The sequence below is a fragment of the Aphelocoma coerulescens genome, chromosome 2 (genome assembly GCF_041296385.1).
Source record: "Aphelocoma coerulescens isolate FSJ_1873_10779 chromosome 2, UR_Acoe_1.0, whole genome shotgun sequence".
Classification (NCBI taxonomy): domain Eukaryota; kingdom Metazoa; phylum Chordata; class Aves; order Passeriformes; family Corvidae; genus Aphelocoma; species Aphelocoma coerulescens.
In genome coordinates this window covers 123,751,772-123,764,715 of record NC_091015.1, presented here as the reverse complement: position 1 = coordinate 123,764,715, position 12,944 = coordinate 123,751,772, and the positions used below count along the sequence as shown (strand labels likewise).

The 12,944-nt window shown below is 41.3% G+C and overlaps 1 protein-coding gene across 2 annotated transcripts in view; it reads left to right on the top strand.

The window, feature by feature from the left end:
* Window positions 1-12,944, top strand: part of GAREM1 (GRB2 associated regulator of MAPK1 subtype 1) — a 102,499-nt gene that overhangs the window by 15,230 nt on the left and 74,325 nt on the right. Inside the window, exon 2 of one of the 2 annotated variants that reach the window (XM_069004672.1) lies at window positions 7,659-7,799. In XM_069004672.1, coding sequence (XP_068860773.1) covers window positions 7,659-7,799 — 141 coding nt within the window. Of the gene's footprint in view, window positions 1-7,658; window positions 7,800-12,944 lie in introns of those variants that run through there. The other variant, XM_069004673.1, reaches the window with a different exon arrangement.

The following is a 12,944-nucleotide window of genomic DNA, read 5'->3' as shown; positions in this document are numbered from 1 at the left end:
AGACTTAGCAAGAAATTTTTGTTTCTTCACCCAAAATGTAAATCCCAAACTCATCATTATAAGAGAAGGAAGCTCTAAGTATTAGTGAAATGATCTGTGGGAGAAGAGGCAGCTGTAGTGCCAGTGAAATGCTGTGGCAGTAATACAGCTGAGTGCTGGAGGTGGTGAAGGATCATGTGTTGACAGCAGTGTGCAAGTCAGATGGAAGCTGTCCTGTGCACTGTTGTAAGGAACTTGGAGTTCTCTTTCCATGGCCTATTGCCCATGCTAACAATCTGAGGGGTTTTTGTGTATGTTTTTCAGAGAACTTGTACTCTTAATACCATGAAAGATGAGTCCAATTCAAATTAACAGTAAATGCTCTTTGTGATGCAGCCTGGTGTACATCTTTTTGTTTTGGCTTACTTGGTTTGTGTGGGACAAGAAGTTGCCATCTTCTGGATTTTGTGGATGTTATGCCTTGTTTTTTGTTGTGTTGTATTTTAAGAGATCAGAAGCCCAAACAAACAACTGGCTAAAAAAGAACCAAAGTGCTGAGACCTCTTTGAAGTTTATGTTAAGGATTAGTCCACCAGTAAGAGGAAACAGACTCTCAGATAAGAATGGCTCTTGAGTTATGATTGATCTTTTCTTTCTTATTTTAATTTTTTTAAAGACAAAAGAATGCTGTGGTACCCAGCCTTGTTTTAACACCTGGTAGTACTGTAAAGGCTTGCAGGTACCTGTGGAGCTCCCAGACCCTCAGTGCCAAGGAGACTGAAGTGTGTGAGATGCCTGCAGTTCCCAGGTGCTCACTGTGCGCTGCCAGGTGTTTCTGACCTGTGTGTGGTCTCCTCAGGTGTGCTGTCTCATCAGTGCTCGGCCCTGGGCTTCCCATTTTTAGATGGGGTCCCCCCTAGCTTTTGTGCTGAGGAGAGGCCTTGGCTTCATCTTTTACCTTCTATGGATCTCCCAATAAGATGAAAAGAAATCTAATTAATCGTAAGCGTTATCTTGTGTGGGAGCTATGTGACTAGCTATGTCTGTAGAAACACAAGTTTGCCTTTCCAAAAACAAGACAGCTTTTATTATTTTACTAGTGCCTGGTTTTGTAGGTTCCTTCTTTTGCCATGAAAAAGCAACGCTGGCATTTATATTTGTGCTAGCAGTGTGACCTCCATCTGAACCAAAACGTCTCTTTGCACAGAGCCATGCAAGTCTGTAATACTGTCTTTTTTTTTTAAACAATAGATAGATTATAACTTCATTTCATACTGTGTGGGGCTGTCCTTTTGTTTTTGTGGTGTAGTAGGGTAATGTTAAGGTTTATCTTAATGCATGGCTTGTTTGGTCCTCAGCTAGAGAACATCCAGGGAAGCTGCATGCCCAGTGGAGCAGATAGTGTGTAAGTAGGGCTCCTCAGTGCAATGGGAGCCTGATGAATAAGTAAGAACCTCACTTCTTTCTTTTTACTGGCTTCTAATAGTTTTGCTTTCTCTTACCTTTCAGTTGTTGCCAGATAAACCTCCTTCCCTTGTAACATTAGCCACATGCTGACAGTTCTGCCTAATTATTTCACAGCATAGCTGCTTACCAGTCCAGCCAGCCACTTCTTTTACCAGTTGCACAAATTAACACTTCATTCCTGGCAAATATTAGTGCAAACTTGAGGGGGAGTAAGGTTGATGTTACTCTTTTGTGTGGCTTGGTAGGTACCTGGCTGAGCACCCAGTCATGATTTTTAATATTGCTGAGATTTTTCTATGTAATGATATGTAATATGATTATGGAACATTAGATGGAATAATTAAACTCACCACCTACTTAACTGACCAAGACAGTCCGGGTGATGCACTTAATTGTACGGCATCTGTTACCTTGCATGCAGATGGTGTTCAGGCTTAATGAAAACACATGGCCCTAAGTCTTGCTGAGTTTTCCCTGGGGTTCCACAGGCATCTTTTTCATCAGTTATTTCACAAAAGCCATCTCAAGTTTCTTGTGAGCTCCTGGTTCTTTTCCATAAGCCTTTTCATTCCAGAAAGAGCAAATTCAGCGTGCTTGAACTGATGTGCAAGGAACAGCATTAAGCTCACTTTGCAGTCCTCCGTGATGAATGAGATGAGTGGAATGTGTCCGTAACCATCTTCCTGGCGGGAGGAAATGGTATCTAGCTCATCTGGTGTGTGTAAATGGAATCTGTTATGTTACTGGAACCTTGTATGTGACGACTTCTCTTTCTCTGAATTACCTTGCTACCTACTATTTTAATGTCTCCAGACGCAAAGCTTATGCTTTAAGGCAGTGATGCAAACTCTTAGCCACAATGACAAAGTGTGTGGCATTGTAAAGCGTTTATATTCCTGTACATCACTGCCTATTTTTAGCACTGTAGTTTCTGTGAGTGAGTGAGTCATATTGGTCTGAACATTTTGCAGTGACTTGAATGTTAGTTTTTCAATATTAGGAGGAGAACCTTAAAAGTTTTGTTGTCGGTTTGTTGTTGGTTCTTTTCATTTGTTTCATGAGTTTTCTTTAGTGGCTGGTGTTGAAAAGTCATTGTTATCTTTGGCAAGCGGAGTAAGTGGGACCTGTGTGAATTTTCTTTTGTGGACTGTAATGGGACATTAGGAAAAGGCTCTTTACTGAGAGGGTGATCGGTCACTGGAACAGGCTTTCCACGGCAGTGGTCAGGGCACCAAACCTGTCAGAGTTCAAGGAGCATCTTGATGAGACTTAGGCATATGGTTTAGTTTTAGGTAGTCCTGTGAGAAACGAGCAGTTGGACTTGATGATCCTTATGGGTCCCTTCCAGCTTGAGATATTCTGTGATCCAGGAGGAAGCAAAGAAGAGACAGGAGTGTTCAGTCTCCTTCAAAACTTGAGTGGTCTTCAGTTCTACTCCCGAGACTTTGGGGAATTTACAGACATTTTGGAATTGTGAAATGCTAAACTAAATAAAAATGTGTGTGTCTTTAGAAAGTAAGCACTGGCAACAGCTTGCAGAGAGGTCTCTTTTCAAAAGAAATGAGCTTCTTTCTGTGCTGCAGCATAGACATATATAAACTCAGTCCCTGCATGTAGATGACCTGGTTTCTCACCTGGTTCTTAAAAACTGCAGGTGAAAACAGAATTTCGTCTCTGAATTTGTGGATGGGGGTATCATGTTCCTCCTCCATCAGTCTTGCTACAGTTGTTAGCTGTTAATTTGAAATTGGAGTGTTTACAATGACAGAATCAAGATTTGCCAAATGTGGATGATCCAGGTTTGTAACTGGAAAGAATTATTAAAGTAGTATTGGCATTTAATGTAGGTAGTATTTAATAAGCATGGGACTCTAAATGAAGCAATTAACTTTTTTTTTTTTTTTTAAATGACTGTATCAACATGTGAATGATTTTACTTTCCTGGTCAGCATTTCCCCTGCAACTACCCTTCAACAAGGGTGGTGTTAGAGGGTTTTAGGAATTGTACAGAGGGTTTTAGGGTTGTATTAGAGGGTTTTAGAATATTAGAGGGTTTTAGGAATTGTACAGAAATGGGTCATGCAATTAAAAAATGATAGTGAATCTGATTTGCAGTGAACACCTGAAGACCTCTTGCAATGCTACTTCGGTGGTGCTGAGCAAAGTACCCAGATACTGATTGTGGTCAAAGTGCTTGTGGGAGATCAGCTTGTGTTGGAACATACTGGCTGCATTTTCAGTTCCGAGGTGTGATGCTTTTCATCTCGGGCAAGGATGGGTGTTGACACTTTATTTAGGGTTTAGGAGCTGCTAGTGAATCACGGGTGTCTTAGTCTTGGGCATTATTATGAATAAACTTGACTCATATTTTGGAAGGAGGTAGGCAACTTGGGGAAGGGTGGGGAATTGAATGTGGTAGTTCATTGCTTCTCTTGACTTTTATTTGGGGGGGTTAAAAGACCAGCACAAGTATTTGCCTGTAGATTCTTTGTAGTGGTTTAATTATACTGCAGGCATGTGGGGCAGGGAGGAGAGGGTGAAAAGATAGAGCAGCTAATCCACACTGGATCATAAGAGACAAAACTGTTACTAAAGATGAGTGGCCTGTGTTCTCTGTTTTCTCATGGCGTCTTATTTTTATGTAAGCAGCAGCGTAGGAGTGTGTTGAATAGGTGAGAACCGAGTTGCGTAGCTGGTGAATGTGAGGGCTGCCGAGTTCTCTCCCACACAGCTAAAATGTGATTAATGGAAGGCTTGCATAACTTACGTTACTGCGGTGGGGGGGGAACAGATTGAATGTGTGTAGCTGTTTTGCAAGGTATGGTGGCTGAGAAAAGTGTGAAGGCCTGGCTAAGCCTGGCCTGGGTTGGGCTGGGACAGGAGTCATGTAGCAAGGATCAGTCAGAGGTGCCTCCAGCCTCGAAGGTCCTCCCCTCCAAGAAGAAGCCACTTTAAAATCACTGAGCAAGTCTTAAGGGGGAAACAGAGTAGAAGAAAAGGGAAGACAGAAGTGAGTTGCTTTGTTGTCCTCAGTCGCATTTTCCTCACATAGCATGGAGGCCATTATTAGCCAGGTGTTTCTGAGAGTCCAATAATCCCTTGGTGACAAGGAGCCTCTTCCTGTAAAGCAAACCCCAGGAATCTGTCTCACCTATGGTTAGGAAAGATCAGGGCTTGGTAAGGACAGACCTGCCCTTTGTTAAGGAGCCACAGGGAATGTCAACTCCCTGTCACACCTGCTTCACCTTGTCTCCTCCAGTCTCCTGTGGCAAAGCACAAAATTCGTTTCCGATCTAATCAGTTGCAGCAGATAATTTGTGTAATGAGAATTGTGGTTTCCAAGGTTCTGTTTAAAGAAATACAGCTACTTCCAACTCCAGACTCAATTACATAGTCACTCTTGGACCTGCCTTACTAATCTCTTTTAACACTCACCTGTCCCACCCATTTCTAGTGGAGCAACCACTTAAACAGATCTCAGCATGTGAGCCATGGCTAGAAACACCTTTTCATAATGGGTGTCTTTATTTTCCTGAGAATATCTTCCTCAGATTCTTCGAGGGTGACCCATACTGTAATTATTTCCCTGCAATCCTGGATGTAGAGTCCAGCCTCCCTTTAGGTAATATTCTGAAATTATACCTACAGATTGTAAGGCAGAAAGAAAGCATACCGGAAATGCTTTGTACTTTATTCCAAATTTGTTCACTGCTGTCAGTGAAACTAGTAAAATACTAGGTCTTCCCTTAGGTATCCTTGCTTTGATTTTGTTGTGGGACAGAATAATTACTTGTTGCCACAGATTATAGGAAGCATGAGTGTAACTCTCAAAACTGAAACATGAGTTTCAAAGAACACCACTTATTATTATTATTATTGTTATTGTTATTATTATTACTATTATTATTATTATTGTGCTTTCCCTCAAAATTGTAAAGCTCTGCAGCAAGCTGAAGGTAATTTTTATACATAGTAGAAGCTGCTCTGTGAGCAGAAAACAGGCGATGCTCGAGATCTGATAATTTGCTAAAAATTAGCAGATCCATAATTCTTTCAGCAAATATATCTAAATTTCTTTCAAGATGTGCATGGGACCAAAGAGTTCTCATGAAGCACCAAGAGTCCTGCATGGCAATTTTGCCACTCTTCCTGAGACTTTACAAGATCACTTATCCCGGTGTGCTGTGGGTGGAGGAGTGGTGCTTCCCAGGGATCAGGAACTGGTGTTAAGCAGCTGTCTAGGCTGCCAAGGGATGTGGTCCAAGGAGCACCTGGAAACCAGTTCATGAAATAGCCTGTTTACCTGGAAGCTACTATCTGTGCTGTGGAAAAGAAGGAAACCTAGAAACATACCTTCATAGGAGGAAGAATAACTGGTACTAAGGAGCTTTGTATATACCTTTTGACTTCTTAATTTTTACTTTTTTTGTTTCTCGTCTACATTCCCATCATAGCAGTTGACCCATGGTTATACGTTAAAGACCCAAAAGTGCAAAACAGGAATGTTTTTAAGGTTTAACAGGCCATGGAACATCATTCCCATGGAAGTCCATCTATTGGACTCTGCAGGTTGGGCCAGGTCTCTCCCTTGTTTAGCCAGATACAAGTTTCTGTAGGAAACAAGCAGAATCCTGTGGCCAAAGGGTGTAGGAGCAGATGGTCGTAATGGTCTCTTCTGATTTAAAATCTAACAGTTCTCACACACACCAGTTGCTGTGTTTTAAATTGTGTAGGAGGGTGCTTTCTGATAGAATGGGAGCATGAAATCAGGCAGGAATTGGGTGTGTAGAAGCTGCTGCCTATGATGGAAGAGTGCCTGTTGTGGGCAAAAAAAAAAAAAAAGCTTAGTGGGAAATAGCTGTCCTCTGCAGAGATTGAATAGAGGAAATGTCTGCTGCCCCGGGCTGAGGAAATTCTCATTCTTCCACTGAGTTAGGAATATCAGGACAGTGAGGAGAAAGTTCAGTTTGTTGTAGTAGCTGAAGGGGGTGGGTTTTGTCCAAACTTGATTCCAGCGCTAAACTACTTGTGTTATTTTTGGCTGTAGCTGCAGAGGGCTGGTGGGAGAGAAGGAAAATGAAATTTGAAGTTTCATTATTCTTGGCCCATGTTTAGTGCCTACTGAGTATTCCTGAACGTCCAAGTGACTGCTTTAAAGACACCTTGAGAAAGGCTGGGGTTTTTTGTGTGCTTAATGCAGAAGGGTACTGAGCAGGACTGCAGGTGTGTGAGAGCAGCTCTGTGATGATATGCAGAACAGTTCCCTGCTCTGTGAAATTTTGTTCATATATCATGCTCGAGATGTGTAGCTGGCACATTGAGTGGTCCGTCTAATGTGGCTCTTGCAATTGCTGGAAAACTGAGCAAAGCACTCTAGACCTGATCAGGCACTGCAAACCATAGAGGAGAGGAGGATGCTCTGCAGAAATGCAGAGGAGTTATTAGGGACAGGGGAAGAAAAGAGAGCTGGATCTCTGGCTGTGTTTGGGATGGATTTGACAGACACCAGAGTACAGGAGAGTGCCTTAGAAAGGTGAGCTACACATTGTCTGGTAAGGCTTCTGGTTGAGTTTCACTCTGAGAGGGGACTTTGGTGTGTGTGAATTTTTATCTTTTTCATATATATATATTTATTTATTTATTCATTTCTCCTCCTTAAGTGATAGGATTAAGTTTATAGACATCTGAATGGCTAATTAAGCAGTGGCTTGCAAAGGGATAGAATGACAAAGATGAAATCTCTGTATCTGAAAGTGTGACATCCAGTTACTACTGTATGGTAGTGTGATGCTGATCTTCTAAAATATGAAAATGTGTTGGGTTTTTTTTTTCCTTTATTTAAAGGACCTCTCAAGTATTTATATCGGGTGAGATAGGCAGACAGAAATAGAAATATGAAAAGTCTGTTTATGCAGAAAGCTGAAAAAGGAGCCCCAGAGCCACTACTCAGTAATCTGGATTGCATCTCTGTGATATTGTATGCATGGGATATTTTGCTTCATGTTTGTTTTCTGGAAGGTAAGATGCTTAAGCTGCAAAAGTGAATACTGTGTAGAGTTGAAATTTACTTAATTGAATTTTTAATTATCAAAACGTCTGGAAAAAAAATAAACACCAATATGAATAAAATGCATGTTAAGTTTTCCTAATTCTTCATGTAGTAAGTGTGGTTTATTTTATTTTTTAAAAAAAACCCTCCATCTGTTTTGCAGGAGAAACTGTAGAAGGTCTTCGGGAGAGCGATTATCTTCTGATACACTCGTGTCGGCAGTGGACAACAATCACAGCTCACAGTCTGGAGGAGGGTCACTACGTCATAGGGCCAAAGATAGAAATCCCTGTACATTATGCAGGTAAAGCTATTGTTCACCTGAAATACAAATGCAAAAATAATGAACTGCCTACCACTTACACTGATCACTATATTTGAGAGAGTCAAGCTAAGCCTCTCATGCCGTGTCTGTGAGTTAATGTTTTAGTAATGTTACAGAGCAAGAGATACTGACTTGCTCCCAGGGCTGCTAAATAGATGTATTTCATTGAGCAGCACATTGACAGAACACGTAGCTGTGTAGAGGAATTGGTTTCAATTTGAGCGTAATGAGTTGCCAGCACTTCTCATGTGTGAATTTGGAGACACGAGTGTGAAAGTTTGAAATTGCCTTGAAATGTTTGGTCAAAGATGGAATAGATTTTACACTCAAGCTGGAGCGGATTTTCTGATATTTCCATGTTAAACACCATAATAATACTGCAATTTTAAACTAATGCTCCTCAGGAGTGCCTTGTCTTTGTCTGCCTTTTCAGGTGATAGAGTAATACTGTTGTTCCAAGTAGCTATGATCCAACTAATCCATATTTATTTTACGATTTCAAATTATTTTTACTTTCCTAGGAAATTATTTTTAATACTGTCTCCTGCTGTTTAGTGTTCTTATTCACAAGCTGAACAGAACAATAAAATGTGAGTGGGAAGTGCTTATCTTACAGCAGTAGACAGAAAACTTTTAAAAGCTGGAAAGTGTGAACTGAAAGAGCCATGGCTGCGAAATAAAGATGTGGGCTTAGTGGTTTAGTCTTCTGTATAACCAGATATCAATTGAATAATGTACTTGGCTCTGCTATAGTCTCCTTAAAACACTGTGCACTGAGGGTGTGCTAAGTTGGACAAGACCTGGCTGAATTGTTTCAGTGATGCAGTGATGCACCCTATTTCAGTGATGAAAATTACACCACTTGCCTTCTTATGCACTATTTCTCCTTGGACTTCACTGCTGGAAGGTTAATTTTTCTCAGAGATGTTTAAAAGCTTTGGTCTGATGGCATATAGTGTCATAATGTATGCAGCTTTAAAACTCCCCGAAGTTAACTTTCTTAGCATAAACAGTTTTTAGTGCTTATGCTTAGTAACAATTTTTTTTACACCTCCTGGCTGCATAAGTTCCAGTGGTGTGGACAGATAAACACTTCACTTCCTTCAAACTGAATGCCATGTTTTAAAATCCTTACACTGGTTCGTGGAAGAAGGAGAACAGAAAATAAAATGGTTATTGGCATGAAAGAAGATCTTAAGGGGTTTACTGGAGGCTTGGTTCTTAATTTTTAAATTTAAAGATATGCTAAGCAGAGTTTCCTGACTCTTCATGCTTCCATTCATCCATATCTTAAATTTACAGACACCAGCAAAATTAAAATCTATCCCCTGTGATACAAAAGTGTCAATGTGCTTTTCTTCCTGGCCTGTGTTAATGCAGGAAAAGAGGTTGTGTTTAGTTAGCAAAATACATTTTGCTGTCAAAGAAAGTTGCCTGCCACAAAACCCTCATTCATTTATGAGATGAAAATACCTTAAAGTTCAGAAACTTCCACCTAGTGAGGGCACTTACCGAATGCACGATGAGCTCCAGTGCTGCCTGAGGAACATCACAAACACGGTCTGTGCTAACTTGCAGAGCCAGAGCATGTCTGATGGGCTTGCCTACATGAAAGGAGAGATCAATCTACGCATGTGAAGGATTAGTTAGCAAAGCACTGCAGTTTGGCATTTGGATGCTAACATGAATGCAATTAGAAGTGTCTTCCATGCCCTAACGATTAGCTTGTGCTGCTGTGGAGTAGCATACAGAAATCCATGAGCTAACACTGAGTGCTTTCAGTGCTGCCCTGTGCAGTGCCTCACCTTCACTGCTCCTGGGATCCAGAACCCCCTCTGGAGAGGCCAGGTTGCCTAAGCCAGCTTGCTGGGCTGGGTGCTGACCTGGATTATAGGACTGACTTTTTGCATGGTTAAACTTTAAACTTCTGTCAGCTAAGATGTACTGCCTACCAGAATGACCCTTAGAGATGGAACATAAGAGTTAATTGAAATTACTTTCTAGGTTTGTTTTGGCTTTAATAGAATACCTTTTTTTTTTTTTTTTTAATTCCTAAAAGAATTTCAGTGTCACAAATTGCAATATTATTTTGGTTGTAACAGTTGAGCAGGAAGAGACACTGAAACTGATTTTGTTTTCCTGAGATTATGGCTTAAGTACCACAAAGTCATCACTTGTATATATAAACATGAGCATAAAATAAATCTTATTTTGCTACTTACTAAATCAGATTTTGATACACTTAGTAAACAATACAATACAACAAAAAAAAGACAAAACAATACAATAAAGCTTTACTAAAGAAGGGAAATGCTATATTTTGCATTTAAGTGAAATTATATTAACAGAACCTGAGTTGTGCAGTCTTGCTGATGGTCCTTTCCCTACTATGAAATTGCTACCCTGGTTGTTTCTTTTGGTGATGGCAAACATGGTTAATTTTTGCTATTAAAGATCATATGTGACAGCTGTTAGTGTAACCATTCTCTCTTGAATATTCTCTCCAGTCTGCTTCTCTTTAGAGTAAAAGTTAATGGGCATCAAGTTAAATTTTTATGTAATTAAAACCAAATAACTAATGTGTTTCTGGCTCTTAAAACAATAGAAGTCTTCATGTGCATATAGAATGGAGAGCATATCAAAATTAATGTCCTGATAGTGTCCTGTGAAAGAACAGTTTTCACAAGAATCCAAGATAAACCATCACAGCAGATGGACATTCCTTTGGTGTCCTTTGCTTTCCTCAGATACACAATTCACATTTGATACTTACAGGAAGGTCTTATCAGCTCTCTGTCTGAACTAGTTTTGTTTTGTTCCTGGTACTCTGATATCCTTAATACCTGGATTTCTCCTCTAAAAGCAAGTGTGTATTACTGATACCCTCCAGCTGATGTTAAATATTACTGTTACATTTTGCTTAGGCAGCACGGTAACCTTTACCTTGATAAATGTCTCCCCTGGTAGCCTCTGGAAAACACTGGTTTATGATCTGAATTTGGAAGATACACAGGGAATGTTGGTACCTTGCAGAATTACACTTTGCCGTGCTGCTGCTTGCCAAGAAGCATACTTTTCATTCTTCTGCAGAGGTTCTGCATAGGAAGATGTGTCCCAGGGATATGCTGGTGACCACATCTCAGATGTATTCTGTGATAACTGAAAGACACTCTCTCAGAGTTTTAGTACTGCGACCTTCAGCCATGTCTGACTCTTCTTGCATTACCTTCTAGGACTCTACAGCTCAAACCTATCTAAAGTGTTTTTGAGGATGCATCAGCTCAAGCCACAGAGGTGTTCTGCTCTGACTGTAAATGGTTCTGTCTGTTGCAAATGCCTGTGCTACGTGGCCACAGTTGTTTATGTGTGCAGATTATTGATGTGAAAGTGGATGATCAAGTTGGATGTGGTTGCTTAAAACCTGCTGTACAGGAAAAGTGGCACAGAAGGCTGTGGAGTGTGTGCATACCCCACCTACACAGTGCAGTCTTTTCTTTCAAAGGCCATGCTAGTGTTGGTGAGTGCATGCAATGAAAGAAAAATGTACTTTGGGATGGGTCGGCAGCATTAGGTAATTTTGCCCCAAATATGCACTCCCACGTTTAATCAAATCATTACAGGACTTTTAATGTTGGGGGTTTTTAGGGCCTTATCACTGTTGTTGGAACCGATGGTTCATTTTCTTAACTGTCTGGTTTTTTCCATTCTGAGAGGAAAACTGTTACTTTGAGATTACATAAAAAAAAACCCAAACATACAAATGTAAAAATCCTTTTCTTTTTTTGTAATTGTCTACTCAGTTTTGCCCAGAGTTAGGAAGGAATGCCTCTTATATCTCTGCTGCCATCTGTGTGTGCATAGGAGGCAACTAATAACAAAAATACTTCTATAAAGATATTAGAAAGTAACACCCTATTCCAGGGTGTGCCACACCGTAACACATCCGGGCTGTTGAAAATATTCCTGTGAACTCACACCTCCCTTCCACAGAGTGCAGGTGTGAAACTGCTAATACAGAGTAATCACTGGTGCCCTGCTCTGCTTGCTTACCTAAGTGTGCTGATAGCTTTCTTAATGCCTTTTAAATGAGGAAATATAAAACCTTGTCATGTGAACCTTCCCCAGGTGGGGTGTTGGATGGAATGAGTCAGAAGGCCCTTCTCTGCTGTTGGAACTGGTGTACAACAAACACCTTACTGAAACCTGTTCCTACTGGTTTGATTTGTTAATCACGGAGTGGTGCCTGATGGGCCTGTTCCTCCCCGTGCCCTGCTAGCATGGAGGAAGACGCTCTCTGCAGGTCTTCTCAGGAGCGAACTTGCCTTGGCAGCAGGGAAGCTCCCTGACATTTGGCAACATGCAGCTGCAGAAGTTCCTCTCTCAGGTCCATGGCTGCCTCCAAGGCACAGTTTGGCCATCCCTGTAGGCCTATTGCTATCCACTCTGGAGTAGCCATCCCTTGGACACTGAGGGAGGAGAGCATGGTGTTAGGCATCTCCCAGTTGTCTTGAGATGGTGACAGCAACAGCAGCTGCTGTTTCTCATTAGCCACCCTGAACCTGATGCATCCAAGGGCTGGAAGAGCTCAGATTTTTCCTTCGGTAATGCTGAGCACTCTTAGATGTTTCTAGTGTGTTGGGTCTTCCGTAAGTTTGCTGTAGAGCTCTCTTCCTGGCCCTGGGGAGAAGAAAAACATTAGAGTGGCACACATCCTTTGCCTGTCAGCATTATGGTATCTGCTGCCAGCTTGTGTTACTTTGGGGACAAAGGGGGAGCCTGCTTAAGTTCAATTCAGACTCTCCACTCCCTCAGATGCAATTTAATGCTGTCTGCTGATCAAGGAAGGTGGTGCTGGACAAAGAGCGTTTTGTCCAAAGCTTTGCATCCCTGGGAAGAGCGAGTGGTGCCAGGGAAAGCTATGCCTGCTCTTCTGAGTGAGTTGAACAGCACAGCTCTGATGGGGTAATTTTACGTTCAAAGAGGTGTGTGAGATCTAAGGCAGGGAGGGACACACTGCTCTGGAGTAGAGAACTTAGGTGAGTCCTTTCCAGCCAACATGCACACCACTCCCTGATACAAAATGTTTTGCACAAATGTGTTTTGCTTTGAACTTACCCTGGCACT